At 41.2% G+C, this 20,147-nt stretch overlaps 2 protein-coding genes across 3 annotated transcripts; both read left to right on the forward strand.

Moving 5' to 3' along the window:
* Window positions 1-4,754: 4,754 nt before the first annotated feature.
* commd3 (COMM domain containing 3) lies at window positions 4,755-8,939 on the forward strand. The gene is made up of 9 exons (XM_068304418.1): window positions 4,755-4,957; window positions 5,045-5,343; window positions 6,150-6,261; window positions 7,167-7,230; window positions 7,322-7,356; window positions 7,863-7,923; window positions 8,014-8,070; window positions 8,145-8,198; window positions 8,735-8,939. The coding sequence occupies exons 2-9, from the start codon at window positions 5,205-5,207 to the stop codon at window positions 8,792-8,794; spliced, it is 582 nt and encodes a 193-aa protein (XP_068160519.1). The 5' UTR covers window positions 4,755-4,957; window positions 5,045-5,204; the 3' UTR covers window positions 8,795-8,939.
* Window positions 8,940-9,065: 126 nt separating this feature from the next.
* On the forward strand, window positions 9,066-18,657 carry bmi1a (bmi1 polycomb ring finger oncogene 1a). Of its 2 annotated transcripts, none has more exons than XM_068304417.1 (10): window positions 9,066-9,644; window positions 13,798-13,932; window positions 14,194-14,290; window positions 14,681-14,736; window positions 15,308-15,355; window positions 15,456-15,564; window positions 16,182-16,221; window positions 16,354-16,452; window positions 16,602-16,682; window positions 17,359-18,657. In XM_068304417.1, exons 2-10 carry the CDS (start codon window positions 13,821-13,823, stop codon window positions 17,713-17,715), a joined length of 999 nt encoding a protein of 332 aa, XP_068160518.1. In that variant the 5' UTR covers window positions 9,066-9,644; window positions 13,798-13,820; the 3' UTR covers window positions 17,716-18,657. The 2 variants fall into 2 exon arrangements, with proteins under 2 accessions (XP_068160518.1, XP_068160517.1); XM_068304416.1 differs by lacking the exon at window positions 9,066-9,644 and adding an exon at window positions 10,143-10,487.
* The last annotated feature ends 1,490 nt before the right edge of the window (window positions 18,658-20,147 follow it).

Genomic DNA, 20,147 nt, shown 5'->3' on the forward strand with positions numbered 1-20,147 from the left:
CGGTGCGGGTGCCGGCTGTGTTATAGCAGGCATGCGCGCTCCCGTGGAGGTGAACGTGAGCCATTCAAATTTCCATATAGCCTATGTCCTGTCACAAGGGAGACCCCCCCTACCCCACATACACACACACAACCCCCACTCTCCCTCCTTTCTTTGTTCCCCTCTGGTGACCCCCCCCCCCCCATTAGAGCGCCCTCCTGTCAGACTGAGACAAACCACACCACTGCCACCCAGCGGCCGGGGGACGCGCATGACCGTGCGCGTGCACTCTTTTCTGCTGTAAACCACATACATTTACATTAAAATACGTCCTTACAGCTTTAAGACTTTCTAAAAATCAACGTATCCACCTAGTCGTGCGGTTCTTTTTCCGAGTCCACCCACGTGACCTGCAGAAGTGTCCTTGAGCAAGACACTGACCTCATGCTGACCTCTCCGGACTCCCCTCCTCGTATAGGATTATGATGTTAAACTTACAGAAATGTGTTTTTCTTTTTCAGCACCCTATCTGACGGATTACACATCCAAAATGATGAGAGCGTATGGGCTCTGCAGGATAACAATTTAATTAGAGTCATATATAACCCGCTTAATGAGGTACTTAACTGGATGATGTTAATTACAGATTCTATATGGCCGTGATTTTTTTTTTCTGCAGGGCATCTTTTCTGTCATGCATTAAGCAATCAGTCCATCTGCACCAACCTGATGACGCAAACGGTTTCACTGAGGCCTATATGTTTATTTATATACTGTTATAATCTGAGATTTAAAAAAAACAACAACAAGAAAGTACACTCATCTTTATAAATCAAGATAGCACATGTTAGAAGAACAGAATGTGTAGAATCTGATCAGGTCTGAAATAAATGCCTTAAAAGCAACGAGGAATGCACTAAAATGCTGAGGAAGGGGAGCGCGGGATGTATTTTTTCCAACAGGGGGCAGAATCACTCTTTAAATTCGCTCTTCCTCTCTTTCCAACGGTCTTTCTCCGTCGCGTACACACACACACACACACACACACACACACACACACACACACACACACACACACACACACACACACACACACACACACACACACACACACACACACACAACCCTTTAGAATTTGTTTATTACTGCAAGCATTTTTCGATTTTGACAAAGAGGTAACGTTTTTGTGTTCTCCAGGGAAGTGAAATTAAGCTCTCTCCTGTCTCGGACTGTGTTAAATTTTTAGAATAATAAAAAGATATGAATCAGAGCCAGTTAATTTTTGTTTTTTGTTTTTTTTGTTAAGAAGTTATCGGGGCTCTTGACCTCGGATCCGGTTTAATGCGCCTTTATAATCTCCTCAAATTATAAATAAAGAAAAATATGCTTGTTTAAATCTTGAAAATAATTAAAGTTGACAGGCTAATTTTCACCTTATTGTATTTATGACCCCCACATTTAATCAACAGTCCAGGAAATTAAATATAATTTTATAGCTCTGTCTAACAAATACAGTCTTTTCAAGAAAAAGGTAAAACTGTCTAAAGATGTGTTATCTTCTCTATAATTATTATTTTCTCGGCCAAAACGTTTCACTTGGAATCTCGCTTTCCTCACTGTCAAACAGCAAACAGTGAATATATATAAAGAAATATTTTCTGGTTTCGAAACCCAGCCTTCAGTTCATTTTACTAAGGAGCAGTCACAGAAACAAAGATGGAGTTTTGTTTTTGTTTTTTTTACATGCTTTGGAGACAAATTCCAGATTTGTTCCTTTTAGATACTGACAGTAATGTTTCCCTTTAGTTCAGCACTTCTCACAGAACACTCTTGAACATATATTTGCAAATTAACTACATGTTCAGTAGCAATGGAAAGCACGGTCAGACTGAATGCATCATAATTCACGTGAAATGTAGTTGTTATTTTTCACTCAGAATATCCACATATAATCAATGTAAATCAATGGGGCCGTTGAATGATCAGAGAGTAATTTCTCGAATAAAATCCTCGGCAAAAATAACACATCAAGAATTTTATTTGGATGTGAGGGTCTAAAAATGAGGCTGATATTTTATGCGAATACTTCTATCTAAAGGGAAACTGCACCCTGTCAAACACTGAATTAACTCACCAACTATACAACAACATCCATTTTTGCTTTTGAAATGTATGTTGATGTAATTCAGCGCTTTACAAATAAAAGCTAATTGATTGATTGATATAATAGCAGCTAAATGGAGATGCTGTCTGCGGATATTGTGTTCATGGTTCTATAATGTTCTCAAGAGAAAAACCCGAACATGATAACATTGGTGCTCTGTCTAGGTGTAACTCCTGCACAAAGTTAGAGAAAGCTTATTAATATAACACGACAGAGTTTACGCACAACAGGGATCTGTGGACGCTCTATAGAAGGATTGATGTGTTCATGTTTCGATTTTACTGCCTTTATAAGGTGCTGTGAGAAAAGAAAACACGTCACTAAAACCAGAAACCTACCTGACTGTCAACATATTTTACATATGCCCATTCAGATAAGAGAGTTTTATATGTTTAGGAGAAAAAACAATGAAAGAGATTAAAAAGAAGATAATCTGCACTCACAGTTCAGAAAACCCTCATAGGAATATTTTTCACACACATAACAGATTCTAATAAATGTGCCGGTTGATTGGTCCCTGTCTCACGGGCTGGTTATGGAAATATGCTCCCATCTTGTTGACAATGCACACATTTTCCAAGGTCATGTTACCGGCGTCCTCTTAAAGGGGATGTCGAGACACCCAGAGGTAGAAAACAATAACCCACTTCAACGGGATTATTCTGCCCAAGGATTAACATCACGATGGAACAGCCGTGTCAGATTAACAGAATAGTTTTAATAGATCAGCCTGATTTATAGCACTACATTTTGAAACAGAGCTTTTATATATATATATATATATATATATATATATATATATATATATATATATATATATATATATATATATATATATATATATGTCATGATGTCTAATAACTTACATTTTATGAAACATAATTTATTCATTTTTAGCTTTACAAAGTTTATCTGATTAAACCACGACAGAGCACATTCGATGTCATTTTAATGCACTCAGATCATTGACTCTTACAAGACATCGTAGGTTAAAAGGACATTTCCAGAACTTGGAAAAAAAAGTGTCACCAGATACATGAACGAGTAAAAAAAAAAAAAAGTAAATAAGAAAATAAGTAAATGGATGGTCTCCAACAGTTACGATGAGGGTAGTTGTCTTCGTTGTTACAAGAGAAAAATCACAGAAGCAGCGAAATAATGAAGAGGAAACCCTGACCTGTGGTCAGCTGTTCAGTTATATGTTAAACAGATGGGGCTAAGGGTGAAGTTGGGAGGATTAGAGAGACAGCAGAAACACAACAGTTCACACAGTTCAGGACTACATGACTGATTTACATGGTTTATTATAGCAATAGGTCTTACTTCCATTACCGTGCGTTGCACCGCTTTACTTTCATACTATTTAATGATGCCTTTATTTTGAAGGAATTAGACAAGAAAAAAGAGCATTCAGTCGAGTAGAAGAAAATCAGCTTTCTCATGAGGTTTATGACGCAGAACTGTTGACACAGCAACAAAAGATGGCCTGAAATTATCCTGGGGAAGTCAGAGTGATAAGCGCATCGCGATGACAGACGTATCTGGAAGAGAAAATGAAACAGAGAGAGAGAGAAAGAGAGAGAGAGTGAAGGCTGATCTATTTCACAACCAAACCCGGAGTCAAAATGGACTTTGGACAAAGCGCGGAGTCAGAGGTCAGTCCGATAGCTGGCAGAGCACTTGATAACGGAGGACGTGGCGATGAGGCGAAAGATGGAGCCTAAAATTAGTATCCAAATTTCTGAAAGCGGTGCGTAAACAGGCACCCCTCCTCCCCCGAGAGTTTAACAACCTGTTAACTAGTTTCAAAAACAACAACAGCGCAATCTTTACAGCTCCAGATTAAATGGGAGCCTTTGTGCGCAGAAGTTTAAATATATAATAAACCCAAACCCAAACACTCAGTGTAGATGAAATTTTCACTTCATCTGGGATTTCAGCTCTCTAGAATAACAGTGTTCCTGTGTGTTACTTGAATACTGTACCGACTAAAGCATGCAATGTTTTTCTGAACAGTTGCAGAAGTTCAGCAGGCAATAAAGAGCAGTTTGCGCCAGTGAGGTACAATTTCATGCGTCTTTTTTTTTTTAAGCAGAAGGGAATTTCCTCACTTTGTAGCGTAATTTGTCATGTGGACCAAGATTGAATTATACAGTCATTAGACGTGTTTTAGCTGTCGTAATGGAATTCAATTCTGGCTTATACTGCCCTGTGGTGTTTGCGCTGACTTCACTTTAAATGAGTCTTTACCTCCAGCTGTCGATCTTGATCTTCGTCGAGAGAAATCAATCAGGCACATTAGTTGTTTATTATATCTCTCTATTGGACAGAAAATAATCTCTAGAATGATCTTTTAGAGACTGAGGAATAACCTTTATTAGAAAAACTTCACAGAACAGTGATTCCCATATTTTTTTCCCGGCTGTATGTCCTTTTCCCTTTACGCATGAACTCACAGACCCTATTTGATGAAACATGCCCCATCTGAACTACTTTTATATGTATTAAATTTAAAAAAAACAAACCCCAACCCTGCAAGAATACCGGTGGTATAGACATTGAATTTGATATTACCTGTAAAAAAAACAACCCCCCCCCCCATCCCCTCCGGTGCGGTTCTATCCCACCATCATCAGGTTCACCTCTTCTCCTGCACACGTGACATTGACTGACGTGGGTTCAGTCCTGGAATTACGACCCATATCTGTTCTGACAATGTGCAAAATCAACCCACTCTAGCTCCAGGGCTACTTTAGCAGATAAAATGTTCAACTAGTGGAGCATCAGTTTACTTTCAGATCACCGAACATACAGGTGTGTCTATGAATGACTCCATCTTTATTTGAATGCACTCGTGTATTTGAGAACACCTCATCACCACAGACTGATCTCCGTCCTCAGACGAGTCCACGCTTCCTCATCTTATTCCACGACCCACGGGTGATTTCTCGCCAGCCTCGGCTGTGGGATCGCCGCTGCAGCTCCTCGGTTCAGCCCCTCTGCTGCTCCACATCAGCTGATCCGTCACGTGGTCTGCTGTCGTGGTCACACACTTCACAAAATGGAGTTGTCCGAGTGTGTGCAGAGAGGGCTCCAATCCCTGGCCGACCCGTGCGCCTTCGACCGGACGGGCTTCCAGGTGCTGGTCGACGCGTCCTACCGGAGCCTGCTCTCCTCCCGCGGAGACCCCGGAGTCCTCGGTGAGCCGCCGCTTTGTCTCCGCTGCTGCTTCCGGTTTCTCCGTCTGCTGGTGGATGCGTGGACTTCCCGCTACGCTGTTTGCGGGGTTTTCTTTTTATTGTGTTGTTGCGTGCTTTGACCATCTCCAAACCGGTTCCCCGTGTTTACACTGAAGTGTTTTCTGGTTTCAGTCCGGGCTAAAACGGCGTTAGCCTCCCTGCTGCCTGCTTTACATTCACCAGCCAGCACCCCCATCACCGATCGGGACCCCCCCTTTGTCATTTTAAACTGACATCACGTCCTCTCAGAAGATTAAAAACACAACCTTAGACTATTTCGGTCACCATTAATCAACGCTCACAATGGAAACACATCCGATCGTGCGCTTTTATCTATTTCCGAGCAGGCATTTGAACGCAACATGGCTAGTTTGCGATCATCTGGATTTAAGCAGTAAATATAAATCAAAATGACCGCAGGCTTCCACATGTAATCATTACAGCTCCTTCTCTGTCAGCTCGTTGGACAGCACATGTTTTAACACACCATGTGTCCTCCAACCTCCGCAGCGGTTCACCTCTTTAAATGGCAGAATTATTTCCAACGTGAAATGTTTCCCAAGCAAACAAAGAGCCCTGGCTAATGCAGCTGAAGGTTCCATTCACATGCAAATCATCATTGATTTCCATTCCACACGTCAATCTGGAGAGCACAAGTATGGATTGCACACATCGTTTAGCCTACAGCAGTGAAACGCGCCTGCACCAAATAAAAACAGCATGTCCTGCACTGCAGCCCTCTCAAAAGTGTTTCTGTGTGGTTGCAGATCAGCCTGAGCTGAAGCAGATTGACAAGATCTTGCTCAAACAGTGTCACACTGCAACCACCACCTTGATATTGGAGGCAGTGAAACAAAACGCAGACAAGTCCACAATAAGGTAAGAGAAATGAGAGTCGTGGAGCTGCATGTGTTCTGCTGCACATCTAAAACAGCCTCATTTGTGGTCTATTTACGGCTTTCTCATTTCACACAGTGCGACAGGAAATGTGTTGCTCCAAATCCTGCTGTGTAGTATCATATGCATGGACGAAAGATGTGACCTGTTCAGTATCTGCTTTGATTTTCGTTTGAGATCACAGCAATAAATTAAATGAACTCTCTGAAATATTGTCATTTCCTGTAACGCTGAAAAAAAAAAATTCAATGTTTTGCACAACCTGCATAAAAAAAAAATCCTGCAAGGCATTAAGAGTTATTAAATCTAGTCCGTATGCCATCGTGCTATATAGAAGGTTATTGAATTATAGAATGTTTGCAGTAAGAATCAAGGAATTAATCATATTCAGTATCCTTTGAATTTGCCATTGGATCAATGATACCTCTAATTGAAATATGTTGAACATAATCAGTACACTGTTGTGTTGTTGGTCTACGTAGATAAGAAGTATCTCACACTTCACCAGCTGAACAGCCTGGTGTTGTATTTTATCAATGTAATCTGGATATGTTATTCAGTGGAGGGGTGGATGTTTGGGGTATGTTTTATTTTATTTTTGGGTTTTTATCTGTGGAGGAAATGTATATTTCAATATAATTTATATGTAATACACCACATATTATATATATTAGTAGTCATACACTCTAAAAGTGTGAATATGTCTACAAATGTTTTGTTCACTTGTGAAATAGACACAACATTCAACCTATATGGATTAAATTGGTCTTTTTTTAAAGAATAAATGCTTGGGTTTGGTTGCACATAACATTTCTGTCTAGAAAGCGAGGTGTAAAGCGACTACGGTTCAGGATCAACTGCTGAATTCTGGTCGTGTCTTTTTCCAGCTCCTGCCTTGAAGAAGTGACATTCAGTGCAGAGAGAATAGAAATATTCTGTACCACACATCAGGTGACTTAGCTCTTTCGTACTTAATTCCACATTTTGTTCATACAGTCTTTTTCTAATCATGGCTGACTCTGGATGCCCTTTCATTCAACAGAAACATAAAAAAGACCTGGAATCTCTGTTAGGAAGGTAAGTCTCCTCACATCCACACAATCTGCATGTCACTAAGATTTTCTTTTATGCTGTTAGGTTTAAGCACTGCAGAATTATAACGTGATGATTTTCCTCATTGTTGGTTCTATGACTTCAAACTGATCACTACCACTGTTTAATAAAAACACAAATCCATTGCCACGGTTGGAAGTTAATACTGCAACTCTCGGGAAATCACAGGAACATAATTTAACATCTTCAATGTTAAACAGTGGGATTAAGGGTAAAGTTGATGCTGCTTCATCCCGCAAAACAAAGAAGAAATAAGTAACCCTCTCTTTGACTTTGTAAAGGGAATGATAAAGTCTTTAAATTATGCACACAATTTTTGTGCTGGAACAAAGTGGTGGAACAAACGAGCCGTGTAGCCCATTGGAAACTACAGAACTGGGCTTGGTTCTCTGCTACAACAGCATTGTTGGATTATTGGCTTGACCTTTGTGAGCCTAATCCGGATGACTATGTCTTCTGTCATCCTCCAGCATAGGAAGGCGTCTACCTCAGATTAACGATGTGTCATGGCGTCTACAATACCACATGAAGGTATACCAGAGAAGTTTTAAAGACCAGTCTTAATTTTTTTCTTGTTGCGTGTTTTTTTGTGCGTAAAACTTAAGTATTGTTTCCCAACAGAACGCACAAGTCGATAAAGTCAACGTGCCTTTCTACTCTATTTCATTGAACACCGAGGTAAGACTCATACATTCAACACTGACTGTTTTTTTCTGTGCTTGAAAATGATCGACTTTGCTCCTTTTTGTCAGAATGAAGGCGTGTCGGAGGACATCAACTTCTCCTGCACGATGGAGCAACTCCAGGTAGAGGAAGGCTTTTGTTAGTTGTGTACTGCTTTCAACTAACCAGCTCTTTATGTGTCCCTTTTTTTTCACCACAGCCGATCTATGAAAGTGAAATAAATCAATTCATTGAGGTGATTGCTGCCTGGTAACTTTGCATTCCAACCTAGGGATTTGTAAAGAATGTGCCGCATGAATACGCGTAAACCTGGAAGTGCATGCGTGGATTTTCTACCAGAGAAAGAGAATTTCATCGCAGGAGAGGAATCGGTTAATAAAATAAGAACAGGAGGACATTTAGTTCATGTTGTCCTGACCTTTTATATGAAAAAATTATTAACTTTATTAAACCTTTGAAGCCCGCATATCACGATGAAGTTCTTGATTTGACGGTTGATGCTTCTTTATTTCACAAAATAAAATATTTCGTATTCGCATTAGAGTTACAAGGAAAGGACACCCCAAAGCAAAACTGTTTTGCTTTAATTAGTCAGTCAGTGTTTTTTCTTTCGTTCACTTTATTCCCATGTAAATGATCATTGGTTGCTTGTTTGCAGGATTTGGTGGGAAAACTCAAAGACGCTGCCAAGAGTGTGGAGAAAGCCAGTCAGATGTGATGCTGGTGTCTTATTTCTTTGGGCCACAAAGCACTGAACTCCTGCAAAGTCCAGCGACATTCCTAATCAATTTGTTCCCCCCTTTTTTTTTTTTAACCTAAAAATAACGACAATGCAGGCTATGTGAGACATTGATCACTGCGTGTCAATAAACAACGATAAATATTGTCATCACAGCTTTGATTGTTTGCTTGTTCTTGATATGTTGGAAAATATCTGTAATAAAACAGTTGATGGTGTTGTGGCGTTGGATGTTTCTTGTGGAGGAAACGGAGTGGATTTACCGGTACGCGTGTTTTGTCAACACAACCAGCCTGTTAGGGATTTTTGCCATAGTTGGATGACAGAGCAGCCATTTCTTTCCCGGAGCAACGAGAGGATCAACCCTTTTTTTTTTTCTTTTTCTGGTGGACTCAAGACAGTTTGTAAAAGATAAAATCTATAGATTTGTATTGAAAACTCCCAACGTGTTTTCGGTTTTTGTTCACGCCTCTGAACTTTTCTGCATCCACCTCTGTTGAAGGTTCAAAGCTCCCAGATGAAGCGTCAGCGGCTCAGATTCCATAAACATCCGAGATGCCCCCTTTTTTTTTTTTTTTTTTTTTTTTCTGCGGCTCTGGCTGAAGGATAAAGACTCCAATTCATCAAGTGGAAGCTGCGGCGCATTTTTTTTTTTTTGCAGATGTCAGGACAGCTTGTGACAAAGGTTTGACACCAGAGCCATTTGTCAAATGAACACATCTTAACCAAGTGCGTGGGTCTTTTAAAAGCGCCACGGAACTCAGATGAATAACAAGGGTGGCCAGAGACTGATGGAGGCATTTTGACCGTCAAAACAACGTGAACGTGTGTGAGTACGTGGGTTTGACTTATTTTTAACACCCGAGACTGGGGGGGGGGGCACCATCAGTAGCCTACTTTCTGAACATTTACGTGAAATGTGAGAGAAGTAGGTTATATTTTAGGGCTTGGGTTGTGCGATCTCGTGAAGGAAGGTTGTCAAACTCAATATATATTGTTGGTTATTTGAAATAATGCGTCAGACACACAAAAAAAAGGAAGAAAAATGACCCCGGAATCTAATTTTTCTTCACGCGTAAACAGCCGTCTGGTGTTGGAGAGGAACACAAAGAGGAGAGTTTTTTACACGAGGTTTTTTGTGTTCATACGGTTGTGTTGTTTACTTGTGTGTGTTTGTTTGCGATTTCCTATCACGCGTGTAGCACATAAGGACAAACTGAATACACCGACAGTAATTCCTAGGCACCCTTAAGCAACGAGACCACGTGACCAAAGCGGGGCGGTCGAACTACAAGCCATTTTGGGGACGGTGTCAGTTTCCACGGAGCACACACACACATACACACACACACACTGCTGCGTTTACTGTGGCGAAGCGGGTATTTTGGAGGCAAAGTTATCCGTGCCAAAGTGGGAGCCTTCCCCAGCCGAACTGGGACGACTGGGTTCTGTCCAAGCCCCGGATCGGATACGCGCAGGGCACACAAGCGGCGAGGAGAAGAGGAGTTTTATTCCCACATCTGAAATGCGCTCTGGTTCTCCGTGCGCTCTGACAGCGTCTGCAGCCTGCTTCAAGATGGCGGCTCGGCTCCTATTCATTTTCTGCTGATCGCCTCCCAACTTTCATTGTCTATTCGCCTCAAGACCCACCGATTCCCAGCCGAGCCTTAGGGTAAGTCTCCTTCGATATCGTCTCTAACTAACGGGAGCAGAAGGTGTTGTTTTCGATGGAACCAGTTTGTGGTTTTTTTTTATGCGCACGGATCCAGCGGTGGATGTGTTGCTTTTAACGGTGGCTGCATTGAAACACAGACGTGGAGCTCCGTGTGTGTGTGCGTGTGTGTGTGTGTGTGTGTGTGTGTGTGTTTGTATCTGCGCACCACTTTTTTTGTGTGTGTGTGTGTGTGTCTGTGCAAAAGATGTTCCTCACTCGGACACAAACGCGAATTGAGAGTCAGGTCCACCAAATACAGCTTAAGTTGATGTTCCTCCACGCGTCCGTGGAGGCTGATGGTAGTTCGGTTTTATCCTGGATCGTTCGGATTCATGTGAAGAGTGAGATCCGAGGCGAACCCGGCTGTGTCGGTGTCGATGTGAGCAGCAGCAAGTGCTCCAAACGCTCATTCCGTGCCCATAATTCCACTTAGCGGCTTCATTTTATAGAGTCGGGTTGTGTTGGGTGTTCTGAACCGGGTGATGTGTTTTTTTCGGGTGTATGAAACCCAATATTGGATTTATTAACTTAACTTGGATTGCTCCCCTGAACATTGACAAGGAGACGAAGCTTTTTTTTAATTGCGCGTAAATGTTTCCTGATGGCTGATCGGTAATTAAATTCCGTGAATCGTCGTTAAACGATGCGCTGCCATGGGTTTTTTTTTCTGTCTGATTTGGACGGATTGTTTGATTTTTAGACATTTTTAAAAAGAAAAAACACGCAACTGATTTCGACACGTCGGCCATGGATACAAAAATGTGTTGGTATCCCAAGAGCAGCCAAAGCAAACGTCAACTCACTTAATTCCACGTTTGCTGTGTGTGGACTGTTTGTTTAAAGGGGGGGGGGATATTCAAGTTCTCCATAGATTTCCATTTTGTGCCGTGACCGACGGACGCAGCGCGCTGCGCGTCTCTGGACGGACAGACTGACGCGAACCGAACGGGGTTCTGCGTCCTGGACTCTTTGAATTTATAAAAAAAAATCAAACCATCCTTTTGTATGAATTCTGTTAATGTTGAACTAATTAGGTTTAGGATGGAGCACATGTAACCTTGCTGTGGTTTGAAGCTCCACAGCCTCATCAGTCGCTGGGGAGGAGGAGGAGGAGGAGGAGGAGGAGGAGGAGGAGGAGGAGGAGGGAGAAACTTTTTGAACGTTTGAAGTGAAAGTCGTCCTCGCTTTGTGTCGTGTCTCTGAAGTGTTATTCATGTCGTCAGTCTTCATCCTCTTCATTTAAAAAAAAATAAAAAGGAGTGTTAATAGCAAACTGTTAGTGCTTCGGGTCGCCAAATCTCAATTGGGTTTTTACGCTGCTTTGGTTGATTTTCGGGCTTTTCCAGAGGAACTGGTGTCATGTGGAGTAAATGATGCGGACACCACTTTGGATCACGTCATGGACCCGAGAGAAATATGTGTGGATTTGTCGACGCTTTGCTGGGAGATGTTATGAATTAATTGAAGATGTGTCCTTACACAATGCTCCATAATTTAATTAGTATCAGACGTAAACACCACAAGAGTCGTTTGAGTCTCATTCTTTTAATCCTCTTCACGTTTCTGCCCCGCTTGACTTGAAGTCTTTTAAAAGCTGAGGACGCAGCCACCTCCGGACAGAACAGAGAACAGTTGTCCAAACACCAACCAATCGATTAATGGCGCAACAGGCTCCCGGTCTGGGCCTGAATGTACGCAGACATTATCCATCAAAGTCCATGTGCGCTGCGTCCACGATCCAAACCCGTCAGCGGTGTTCTGTTCGGACTGGATCCCACTGCTGGATCCCAGAACCGGACCGGACCTGTAACGCGATGCTGGGGGCCACGACGTACAGATCTGGACCGAATGTCTGTCATCAGGTGTCTATGGATGGTCACATCCTCCTGTCCAATCCGCAGTTTGACTTTTAAATTTGCTTCCAGTTATTGAAATGACAGCGAACGGCTCCTCACTCTCTTGGCTATTCTTAATTATATGTGACGAATTGAAAAGAATTGTTTTGTCCAAACTTTCAGAGACAGCTTGGCTCTCAAAAGATTGGATATAATGGAAAACGAAGACACCATGTGAGCCTTTATGGCGCGTCAGGAACGTTCGAATCCCGCTGCTTTTAAAGTGCGGCCGCTGTTGACGATGATGAAACTGGTTAAACGAAACAATAATGTCGCGTAATAAAGAAGAAAAATCCAGTGTGCGCGTCAACTTGAGCGCAGTGGTTGCTGACTGGCCATGTTGGTGCTGCGGGGGCTCATTATCGCGCACTCGACGCGAACAACACGGCGCAAAGCGAATCGGAATAAAAACAGAGACGATTCCACCGAGTTGGGACACGTCTGCGCCTCCGAAGATTTATGAAGCCCGGATAGACGCAATGGGTACTGGTTTATTACAGGTTTATTTGCCCCCCTTCCGAGGGAAACCCCGCAGTCCGTTGAACCGCTACGGGCTTTTCCCCCCACAAAATGGCAGCCGAGCTGTCGGCAGCGATCCAGCGGCTCTCCGTGAGCGCGGAGGGACGTGGAGCCTCCGGTCCCTCCTCGCTCCCCCTCACGCCGCACCGGAGAGCTCAGCGAGCGGCTGTTTCGGTTCCAGATCCTTACCGCCTTGTTGGGATGACTGGCGATCAGCCATGTGGGCTTAAAAAGCACACGGAGTTGCCATAGAAACGCTTAGGTTTCTCCACAGCCTGTGCGGTACACCTGACGCAGTGAAAGGGTGTCTCCTGTCACCCCCCCCCCCCCACCGGCACCACCAGCACCCCTCATTCTCTCTCTCTGAACCAAATATTAGTTCACACCAAAAACTGAAAGTTTTTCGTCAGACTCGGTGCGGAATCATCTTTAAATGGATGAGCCGAACTAGTTTGTCTCCAAGGGAACCCTCTCTGGGGGGTAAACGTCCTATTAATCTAATATTCTTCCCAATCCAACATTGAACACCCCAATCTTGCGGAATGTTATATTTTTTCCGGCTCATTTTTAGAGACTGTGACGCTCGTTTGCGGCTGCGCGGTGCCACCAATCCGCCACCAGAGCCTCTTCCCTTCGGCTATTATTGAATTAGAATAAAAGACGGTGTTGCTTTAACGCAGTTAAACAAACAGAATCCTTTCCCCCCCAAATGGTCTTTATTGTCAAAGAACCCTGCAGCCCCCTGATGCCTCCTTTCCCTTCATGCATGCTGTGTTTTGACGTTTTCTTCTCCTCCTCCTCCTCCGTCTTCTTCTTCTTCTTCTTTTTCTCCTTTTTCTTCTTTTTCCACGCAGGATTTTCTTCTCCTCCTTTCAACATGCATCGGACGACTAGGATAAAGATTACTGAGCTCAACCCTCACCTCATGTGCGTCCTGTGCGGAGGATATTTCATCGACGCCACCACCATCATCGAATGCCTACATTCATGTGAGAAAACTGGTGAAATCAAAGCCTCTTGGGTTTTTTATTTTTATTTTTTATTTTAAGTTTTTGTTTCAGGAAGATTTACATTTTAATCAGAATATGTTGTATAGCAGGTTAGATTTTCTGTGAATAATTTTATTTTAGCCTTCCCCGGCTATAGAGTCATTTGTTTCTCATTAAAAACAAGTGCTTCAATCCGGTTTAACCTCCCCACTTTTGGACGTTCTCTCTGGTGTTAAGAAACACTTTTCTGTCTGTTTGCAGTTTGCAAGATGTGCATTGTGCGATACCTTGAAACCAGCAAATACTGTCCCATCTGTGACGTACAGGTGCATAAAACCAAGCCTCTGCTCAACATTAGGTGAGAACTGTGGTTATTAAATCAGCTTTCATATTCCGTGTCTTTTTTCTCCTTTTTATATTAAAAATAGATTTCATCATCTTTTAATCAGAGGAACCTGTTCTTCATTTGTATTTTCACCTTCTTTGTCTCTTCACTACTCAGCAGTAATGAGCGGTGTTGACGGCTGAATGGTCTTTGTTTAACGTTTGATGTCATCTCCTTTGTTTCCTTCTTGACCAGCTTGATCAGCCGCCAACCGGTTTAAAACAGTCAGACATCTGACACAATTTTTTATTGCATTTGCACCACTTTTTGACCGAACAGACAGACTGATCTCTTGCTGTCAGTCGCTTTTCTAATTTTCATGTTTCTCAGTGGTTTGACTGACTTTTCTCTTCCCCTCTCCAGGTCTGACAAAACCCTTCAGGATATCGTGTACAAACTGGTCCCTGGCCTCTTCAAAAGTAAGAGCAGAACCGTCTCAGAGTTTGTGTTTCCTTTCCTGCCCTCGTTTGATCCATGGTTGACCTTACAGCGTTGGGACAGCTGAACTGCCCCTTCTTTAAAGGAAAAGTATTGGGAAAAAATTAAAACAGTTGATTCAACCTCTAGAAAGTAGCAAGCATTCTTAATCTACATGCTCAGATTATATATATGTTGTTATTTACGTTCATAACCAGCTATAAATCGACTGCTGTGGCTGCTGAGCTAATATCATGCTGGTATTTTATTTTTTTAAGGTTTTTTTTGCCTTGTGTAAACAGTAAACTCTATTTTGCATGTTTTTTAACTTGTTCCAATAAAGCTATAACTTTACATAATAAAATGTGGATAGAAGAACTAGTTCTCAGGTATATACTCTTCTTGGTGCATCAAAATATTCAATTTTATCAAATGTAACACAGTGGGCCATACTGCCCCCTCCCTCCACTTTCCAATTTATTCTGTTGTTTTTTTTCGAGTTGTTGCATAAGAGGCAGATCATTCTAGTTAAGTTTTACATTCCTCCGTGCCTTTTGTTCTGACTGTCCTCAGATGAGATGAAGAGGAGGAGAGACTTTTACGCAGAGCACCCAGTAGATGGTAAGTAAGATACCAATCTTCAGTCTCTGCTTCAGATTCTGTTTTTGAGTCGATCTGCGGTTTCTGTGGGTTTTCATCCCCCCATGTTTTCATTCTACAGCCTCTAATGGATCAAATGAAGATCGTGGAGAGGTTGCAGACGAGGACAAGAGAATCATCACAGATGATGAGATCATCAGCCTTTCTATTGAGTTCTTTGATCAAACCAGGTGGGTGTCACTTTGTGGTTCCATTATTATTGTTGAACAACAATACTTTCCATTTTTAAGATTCTAAAGATAAATGATCACAGAGGACAGCTGATCAATGTTCCAGTAATTCAAGCTTTGCCCAAAAGTTAGGTCTTCATAGTTTGAACACTTCTAAAACTCATCTTGAATTGGATTATATTCCATTAAAGCCAACACCTGACTTCTCCTTTTTTATATTTACATTTTTTAAAATCCCTAATAATTAATTTGTGACATGCATCATATCTGCTTTTATGAAAGTGAATAAATATTTGAATTTTCCACCCCTGTTTTAGTACTATATTCATCTATTTTATTCCATCATGTACTGAACAGTTTAACAGTGACAGTCCCTTTGGGTTTGTAGCAGCTCTACATAAACATTTTTAAGAAATGATAAAATGCAAGTTCTACATGTGTCAAAAATAGTTTTAAGAAAAAAACCCATGACCTTGCAGGAAAAAAACAACAGAAGATAAATGCATTTAACATTTAAGTGATTGTTTCTCTGACCTTGTTTTTTTATGAATAGTTTATGTAGGTTTGCTGTTACAAAGTTAAGTCACTAATATTACCTGTCCTATTGTTCCGTGCAGACTCAGTGGGAGAGTGGATGACAAGTTGTCCAAAGACCAGGTATTAAATGTTGGAAGAAAGAAATTGTTTTGGTCTTAAAGTGTTATCCAGACAGTTATCATTTATATCTGCTGAAATTGTTGTAATGTTTTTTAACACTTCCCTGCTGCTAATACTTGGTACGGTTTCCAGGTGACTAACAAGAGGTACCTGCAGTGTCCAGCAGCCATGACAGTCATGCATCTGAGGAAGTTTCTACGCAGCAAAATGGACATCCCAAGCACGTTCCAGGTCTTCATTCATTTACGAATCATTTATTTAACTATTGACTCATTAAAATTGGACATTTTAACAACTTGAATATAAAAACTGAAACGATACTTGTCTCATTTCAATGTTTCAATGCATTAAAATGAAAACTTAAATTATTTTCTCCTCAGGTTGAAGTCATGTATGAAGACGAACCTCTGAAAGATTACTACACGTTAATGGATATAGCATATATCTACACTTGGAGAAGAGTAAGAGATGTTTTGTAAAAATCTAGATTCCATTTTATGTCTGCATTTCTGTTGTGTGAAGAAAAAGACAAAATGTTTACTTACGTTCTAATTTATACATTATTACATGAAAAATTGAGTCATCTACACTGCCACAATTAAAAAGAAATACATTTGTCTTTCACATCATGATGATCTAGAATTAAAATGTCGTCAGCTAACACCAAAAGTGCGATTTGGAGACAACCAACTTGTACTAATTGTGTTTTTATGTGACTAATAATTAAATTGGATATTTGATTGTACTTGTACAATAATTTGCAGCACAGAAAATATAGCTTGTGGGTTCCAAAACTTTCAGAATATGTTTTTTAAAAAAAAGGAAAAATAAAATAAATGAAAAGCTATGGGTAAAGGTTTAGCTCAGACAATTATGTAAATTCCACATTTTAATTTGGCCCTTAGACCCCCCTGAGGATAAATCCCTTAAGGATTGGAAAAATACAGCTGCCTGAAAATGTAGCCTATTTAATTATGGTTCTAGGAAAGAAAGAGAGCTGCGATTTTTGTTGTTGTTGAGATTTTGAAGTGATTATACTTTTGTACATATGAATTAAATGTAATTTTAATGTGAAATAATGTCCACATTTTAATAAGAATGCATTTTAACTCCAGACTCTGATGTGTGTGTCCACAGAACGGCCCACTGCCGCTGAAATACCGGGTCCGACCCAACTGTAAGAAGATGAAGGTGAGCCATGCGCAGCAGGAGGGCCAGAACAGCACCAGCAGATCCGGACCCGAGAGCGACTCGGCCAGCGACAAAGCCGGAAGTCCCGCCGGGGCCCCGTCCACGTCCTCCTCCCTGCCGAGCCCCGGCACGCCTGCGCAGTCCCCGCACCCACAGCTCCCCCACGGCCCCAGTAAAGTCAACGGGAACCCGATCGCCGCTCCTCCGACCCCCAGCCGGTCTTTCACGCAGTTCGGAGGCGGCGGCGGCGGCGCCAAGCCCCGGAAGGTTTCAGTGAACGGTTCGTCGACCTCCTCCGGATGACGCGGGCACTCCCCCCCCCAACCCAATCGGACCAGCCAACGCCAGACACCCGCTCAACTAATACCGTCTCCATGCCAACGTAGTTCCATCGTGTAGACAATGTTCTCTCTTTTTCTCCATTTGTTGTTCTAACTATCATGGCTTCATGTGTAAGTTTAAACGTGTAGTGGGATCAGACACATTTAAAAATGAAAAGAATGAGGAAGTGGTGGGGATTTTATAAAAATGAAAGTTTGATGTTGACAAAAAAAGAAAGTTGGGAAGGAGAGATAAGATAATCCTTTATTGTCCCACAGTGGGGACATTTGTGAGGGTCGAGCATTTAAAGCTACATCTTTATTTTACGCAGGCGACTGAAGATAGACTTTTATATTTTTTATGAAACGTGTTCATCATGATTATTTCATGTGTGTTATTTTGAAACTCATCTCATACGTGCATGCTCTCGATAACACGTGGTTTTATTTGACGAAAGGCCCACGACGCGTGTTCTGGCGGGTTTTTTTTTTTTTTTTGGTGGTGATCAGGCATCGATCGATCTGATCTGAAAAAGAAAATATTGTGTTACGCGGTTTTTCTGTTGGAAAATTCAACTTTAAATTGCCTTTTACTGGAAAAAGAAGGTTTCCTGTAGCTGTGGAATTAGCTACTAATGCTTATGCTCCACGTCTTTTGCACGTTATAAGCATTTTTACAGACTCCACGTGTAAATAGAGACAAAATACATATTTAATCAGCGGTTATGATTTTCTCTTTCTCCCGTTTTTTTTTCTTTTCTGAGGGACTGACTTGGGCTCCTGTTCGGCTCCATTTCATCCTCCATGACAGATGTTTTCATGTCTCCCGTGTTTTCTGTATTTGTATCGCTCGATTGTATGGACAACTTATTGTATTGTTACTGTTGCACAGTATAAAACATCTAAATAAAACATTTTACACGTATGGATCTCTTGTTTTGTCATGACTCAGGTTTTGCATGAACCAAATGAAGGGATAATAGCCGGTAGCTCAGAATATGTTAAGGGAGATCTGGCCTGTAATCGTTTGTATTCATAATTCAGCGTTTCAACCTATATTAAAAAATACCTTCAGTGGAAATTAAGCCAATTCACTTTTCTTCAAGATAAAAATTAATTGCCACATTAATCGGAAAATTAAAGTTACTGTAGTTTTAATTTACAAATAACTTTTGTATGGATGTCTGTGAAAGTGCCGCTTTTTCCAAATTTAACCACTGATTAAATTTATTTACATTTCTATTCATTTTTAACTGTGCATTTAAAAAAAAATTTTTTTCCCCATAACTGAGTAATATGAGTAAAAAAAAATTAACTATATTACCGAGTTGTCATGTTGACGTTTCAACTGAGTTGGTCAATCAAAGAGTGCTAAAATAATTTGATGAAATCAAATTGTACAAAATTCCGCATCTGTTTCCTCCTCGTCCAAACATGGAATCAGTGCGAGGCACATAAAACCAAAATCAAGTTTATAGTCAGATAAACCGATTATACGTATGATGACGAAATGTAGAATAATATCGAGGTATTTTACTTCATACGATAATTATCTATTCGGTTAAAAAAACTATACACGTTTACAAATAACGACCTCATACGTAATCCCCAGCACTTTATAATTGGGAAAATACAAAGAAGTGACAGCGACCTGACTTGGAAACTCGATGGTTTTAATGTTTCTGTTAAATTACACAAACATTTATTTTAAAATTCCTATAAATAATCATTACTGTAGTAGGTCGCCTACATTATCAGGATAACAGACATTTGCACATATTGATAAACACATATGCATATTTGTTCTTTATCTTTTGGAGACCTTGAGGGAATCATATGATGACATGTTATATTCTTTCACTTATTTTTGTCATTAAGATATGGAAAAGCTGCCAACATATTTTTAATGAACAGTCCGGGTCGCTACCTTTCAACGACACCATATATTAATAATAAATATATATCAATGCATGGGACTTTGGATGATCTCATACAAACCCATAAACTACGGAACATGATTCCAAATGCCTGTATGAGTGGATTCCCGGAGCCGGTCGGGGAGGTGGAATCGTTTTGATGTGGATCCGAGGCGCTCCGAGCCGCGCCCGGCGCGCATCGTCTAATAATGACGCGCCTTTATCTTCTGTCATCCGTTCGCGGCTAAACTGTCATTACAGGATTTAGTTCCGACACAGGCTGGAAGCTGTTTCTGGCAGCGTTGCCACAGGTGTGAACTGTCTGAGAGAGTTCGACGGAGGTGACGTAATGCTTAGATAGGAAATAACGTGGTTATAATGACGTTTATTAACGTCAAAACCCCTTGTGGACACAGTGCTTTACTTTAATGAGGTATGTCGTTTGATGACACATTCAGGAGTCGGTTATAAGCTTGAATAGTAGTCCACATGCTGACTT

The sequence above is a fragment of the Antennarius striatus genome, chromosome 20 (genome assembly GCF_040054535.1).
Source record: "Antennarius striatus isolate MH-2024 chromosome 20, ASM4005453v1, whole genome shotgun sequence".
Lineage (NCBI taxonomy): Eukaryota > Metazoa > Chordata > Actinopteri > Lophiiformes > Antennariidae > Antennarius > Antennarius striatus.

Coding starts and splice junctions, on each gene's coding strand:
- commd3 (XM_068304418.1), top strand. CDS start 5,205: ATGGAGTTGTCCGAGTGTGTGCAGAGAGGGCTCCAATCCCTGGCCGAC. Junction 5,344..6,149: donor CGGAGACCCCGGAGTCCTCG/GTGAGCCGCCGC, acceptor GTGTGGTTGCAG/ATCAGCCTGAGCTGAAGCAG. Junction 7,231..7,321: donor TATTCTGTACCACACATCAG/GTGACTTAGCTC, acceptor TTCATTCAACAG/AAACATAAAAAAGACCTGGA.
- bmi1a (XM_068304417.1), top strand. CDS start 13,821: ATGCATCGGACGACTAGGATAAAGATTACTGAGCTCAACCCTCACCTC. Junction 15,356..15,455: donor CGCAGAGCACCCAGTAGATG/GTAAGTAAGATA, acceptor TTCATTCTACAG/CCTCTAATGGATCAAATGAA. Junction 16,683..17,358: donor ATATCTACACTTGGAGAAGA/GTAAGAGATGTT, acceptor GTGTGTCCACAG/AACGGCCCACTGCCGCTGAA.